Source organism: Etheostoma spectabile, chromosome 3 (genome assembly GCF_008692095.1).
Source record: "Etheostoma spectabile isolate EspeVRDwgs_2016 chromosome 3, UIUC_Espe_1.0, whole genome shotgun sequence".
Classification (NCBI taxonomy): domain Eukaryota; kingdom Metazoa; phylum Chordata; class Actinopteri; order Perciformes; family Percidae; genus Etheostoma; species Etheostoma spectabile.
Genome location: NC_045735.1, coordinates 28807676 through 28812003, shown reverse-complemented (window position 1 = coordinate 28812003; position 4328 = coordinate 28807676). Strand labels below are relative to the sequence as shown.

General features: G+C 40.6%; 1 protein-coding gene across 4 annotated transcripts in view; it reads left to right on the top strand.

The window, feature by feature from the left end:
- The first annotated feature begins 1191 nt into the window (after nucleotides 1-1191).
- The window catches only part of mfsd1 (major facilitator superfamily domain containing 1), a 13695-nt gene continuing 10558 nt past the window's right edge, over nucleotides 1192-4328 (top strand). For 3 of the 4 annotated variants that reach the window (XM_032506466.1, XM_032506473.1, XM_032506457.1), the window contains exons 1-7: nucleotides 1192-1459; nucleotides 1623-1675; nucleotides 1939-2051; nucleotides 2177-2219; nucleotides 2845-2912; nucleotides 3102-3210; nucleotides 4179-4281. In XM_032506466.1, coding sequence (XP_032362357.1) covers nucleotides 1273-1459; nucleotides 1623-1675; nucleotides 1939-2051; nucleotides 2177-2219; nucleotides 2845-2912; nucleotides 3102-3210; nucleotides 4179-4281 — 676 coding nt within the window. In that variant the 5' untranslated portion in view covers nucleotides 1192-1272. The remainder of the gene's footprint in view (nucleotides 1460-1622; nucleotides 1676-1938; nucleotides 2052-2176; nucleotides 2220-2844; nucleotides 2913-3101; nucleotides 3211-4178; nucleotides 4282-4328) is intronic. The other variant, XM_032506449.1, reaches the window with a different exon arrangement.

Here is a 4328-nt window from a genome sequence, read left to right as displayed (position 1 = left end):
TGACTTGTTTAACCTTAGTTAAGTTTAGTAAAGCAAAAAATAAAATAAAAATAAAAATGATCTTGTCCTCATGAAACAATCCCCCAAACAGATTTAAATAACAAAAGTAAATACAAAATAATAATATATATCTCATTCATCAGCGTATATTAATTTCAAGGAAACAATCTAATACAAATTTCTGGTCTTTCCTCCTTAGATTGAAGAAGAACCCTAACATTCTACTACTACTACTTCTTAACCTTTTTTTTTTTTAAGATGTTTTCAAAACTTTCCACAATGATTTGTTATGTATATTATTTTTATTTGTAGTGGCTCAGATGAGGGGTTATAAAAGAAATTATGAATGGAAGTGGAGTTATTTTTTCGTTTTGTCTCAAATAAAAAACTTAGAGTGACCCCATCTTGGCTCTTCTACCTGTTCTGTACGTAGTTGGTAGCCCACATTGTGATATGTTGTCCTATTTAGAGCAGTGGTAATCCGGATTTGGTAATCTTGAAAACTGTGTATCTGGATCAGGGTGATCCAATCCAATGCTGCTTTGAAAAACCGGCATAAAAGTAAGACGGATTACCTGATCCTGGATAGGAAGAAATAGGATTTCCAAATCCGGATCATTTTGATCCAGATAAAATGTTTTGAACAACTGGCCCATTGTTCTATATCTATGCTTGAACCCATTGGTGTTCGTGCTATAGCCTAATAACGTACGTCATCACTGCTGACAAGTGAATGTAAAACTTCATCTTCTTTGTTTTTGTGATCCCATTTTTGACATTTTTTTATTTTAGAAATTAAGAACAATTACAAGCAAAAAACGGGACAGAAGAACGTGTCCCACGGACAATAAATACTATAGGAAAGACGGGAAGGAGGGTAACATAAAAAGACAAAACAGAACGAGTGACGTCCACAGTTTACAAAATAATACGCAGAAAACAGACATTAACAAACACATGCATAATATATACAGCCCCCCACACGGACAGACACAAGACAAGGGACCAATAACATACGCAAACAGAAGTAAAGTATTACAAGATTTAAAAAGTCGTCTGCCTTTAACGGTCTAACCCCGTCGTCAACGAATCTTGAAGCGTTCGCTCAGTTGTGCGCGTTCCGGCAAAATGCGTGCACTTCTCCGCGGTCACGCGCCGGCTGACAAGCCACAAGGCTAACGCCACGTGACATTCCCGCCGTGTCATGTGACCGAACTACGTCCTCCTTACGGCAGGCAACTTTCCCGAGCAGCGAATCCCGAGAAACCGAACATGGCGGACTACGAGGAGCAGCAGAGCCTGTTGGAAGATGGGGACGAGGGCTCGTCCACCGGCGGACAGGCAGCCGGGGGAGCCGGGGGAGCCGGGGGAGCCGGGAGACCGATGCTGGCCATCTGCGACCCCGGCCACATACTGCACCGAGTCATTGTCCTGATATTCATGTGCTTCTTGGGATTCGGTAAGCAGTGGCAAGCCCTAACTTTCATATATGCATCCTGAATGGTTATTGCGGAGATTTGGGACTAAGTTCAATAAGTTATATTCGGTTAAAGTGTTGTTTTAGTCTTGTTACCCACCATGGCTTAACGAGAAGCTTTGTTAATGCAGTTACTTTGTTCCAGGAAGCTACTTCTGTTATGACAACCCGGCTGCACTTCAAACTCAAGTCCTCCAGGTAATTCATTCTCCGTAAATTACTGGTTGTTACGCCTTAAATGCAAAAAAATCCCATTTATCGCAGAACAACTGAAATGTACACAATGGTCCAACCAGAACAGTCTAATTAACCTCCTACTAGATGCTGCCATTAGAGCGGTTTGTTTGCCTACGCGCCTGTTTCACACCAAGATTGTAATGGTGAAAATCAAAACCAGAACAGTTGAAGTGGCTGACTCTCAATGACCAAAATCTGATGAGCTTCCTCCCTGACTGTGCTAGGATCTGAGCCTGAACACTAAAGACTTCATGCAGCTGTATGCCTGGTACTCCTGGCCCAATGTGGTTCTCTGCTTCTTTGGGGGATTCCTGCTTGACAGGGTTTTTGGCATCAGGTACCATTGAGTCACATCTATTTTGAGTACAGTGTATCCATTATTATAAGTGAAAGTGAAAGTGTTAGTGTAGCTTTTTGTCTGGTGATCTTTCATTGTTTTTGTTGTTGTTGTTTTTTGTATAGGCTGGGAACCATCATCTTTTCCCTCTTTGTCTGTGTTGGACAGGTAGGTTTACCTTGAAATCCAGATGTGAAATGTATTAAAGATCAACACTAACGTGCTAATTTTTAGAGCCCGACCAATAAAAGATTTTAAGGCCGTTATCGCTACAAATATTTGGTGATTTAAAAATCCAACATTCCAATATATTGGCCAATATACAGAATATTTTAAAAAATATATCCAGAAACTCGCAACAAAAAAATAAACAAATTTCCCCAACAATAGTTATTTGTAGTTATTTATGAGTCCTCACTGAAATAATACGATAATGCAATTTAAAAATAAATCTGTTTCAGAACAGAGGAACATCAAAATATATGAATGTTCTGATAAATAAAATGTAAAAAAATACAAACTTAAGATATGAAACTTGAAGTCCTTTGAACGAAAAAAAACATCAAAAACGCCAACACTCCTAACCTGGTTGAAGGGTGTTTCGTCCATTTTTATTTTACTTTTTAAATATTCCTTTATCGGCCATTATAAATGCTGATACTGATAGTTATCTGCCGATATATCGGTCTGGCTCTACTCATTTTTAATAGTCTATGGGAATCAATAGGAACAGAAAATGGGTAGCAATCCCATCATTTTCTTTGCTGTGTTTTAACTTTCCCGATGTGTTCAGGTAATATTTGCTATTGGAGCTTTGGTGAATCATTTCTGGCTGATGGAAGTTGGACGTTTCATATTTGGGTGAGTGAATAAGTTTGCCTTTCTGTATTTTACAAAACATAATTTTTTACATACCAGGGTCCAGTTTTTTGGACCTGTTATATATGCATGATATCACCACACACATGGTAATGTTCCAAAAAGGGAGTCTTTAAAATAGGTCCGGAACCTTCTACACCTTCTCCCCCTCTGTTTTCTTGTCCCGAGCAGTATTGGAGGAGAGTCTTTGGCCGTGGCTCAGAACACCTATGCAGTCAACTGGTTTAAAGGAAAGGAGCTTAATCTGGTGTTTGGCCTTCAGCTGAGCATGGCTCGCCTGGTAAGGACACAGAACATGGAGATATTCATGCTTTTAAATAATATAGTAATGCTTCTTTTGACTGTAGCCATGGGAAATGAGCCATGATATATGTAAAACACAGGCCCTAAATGGGATCTGGAAACGCCTTTGCTGAAAAAGTTCGGACGTAGCAAACATTAAACTCCCATGACTAATCAGGTGTTTCCGCTGTCAGCGTCTTCCCAGATATTATATTAATTTTCTCTGTATCTGGATAGCATGAAACATGGCCAATACTAGCTGACATTAAAGAACAATTAAAACTTGCCCAACTGAACCAAATTCCTGCAGACCTCTCCATTTTTCTATCGTACATGGGTTAGATTGCCAAGTTTCCTGTTTGCAACCACTGCTTCTCTGTTTATTGGCGAATTAAAGTCATGCGGAGCCTATAGCGCCAACCTCTGACTAAACTCCGCTGTAGCCTAGTTCATTCGCTCCTAGTCTCGCTTTGCCAGACCCTCCTTCAAAGCGCGCTGAATGAGCGTCTGGCTACTCCACATAGCAATCAGATATGGTAGGAAAACATGCTCTGGTTTAATGGAATTTCTTTAAACCAATCAGAATTGTCATGGGTAGTGCTAAACATCGCACAGAGTCGCTGCAAAATAGAGAAAACCCTGATTGGTCAGATAGTCTAGCTAGCTGTCTCAGTTTACCCTGCAGAGATCTGAGGAGCAGTCCGCAATAGTCCTCAAACATCCACCAAATGTCAAATTCCAACACAAAGAAAGGAGAAGGAAACGGAAAATACATTCATCCGGCAGAATTTCCTGCAGCACCGGACCAATCAGGGAAGTGGAACCCAAGGGATATAGACTAATTCGCTCCAAACCAGTTGACAGAATGCGCTTGATTTGCTTTTTTGTAACATTTTTAAAGTTTGCTTAAAATTTGCTTGACATTTGAATGGAAACACATTCACCCTCCTCTCCGCTCGTCTCAAGGGCAGCACAGTGAACATGAACATCATGGGCTGGGTGTACAGCAAAGTCTCAGACCTCGTCGGCTCTCCTGGACACACCGCACTAGGCGCATCACTCATGATAGGTAAATATCAAATGCTTTTGCTTTAGCCGGAGGGGGGAGGGGGGGGG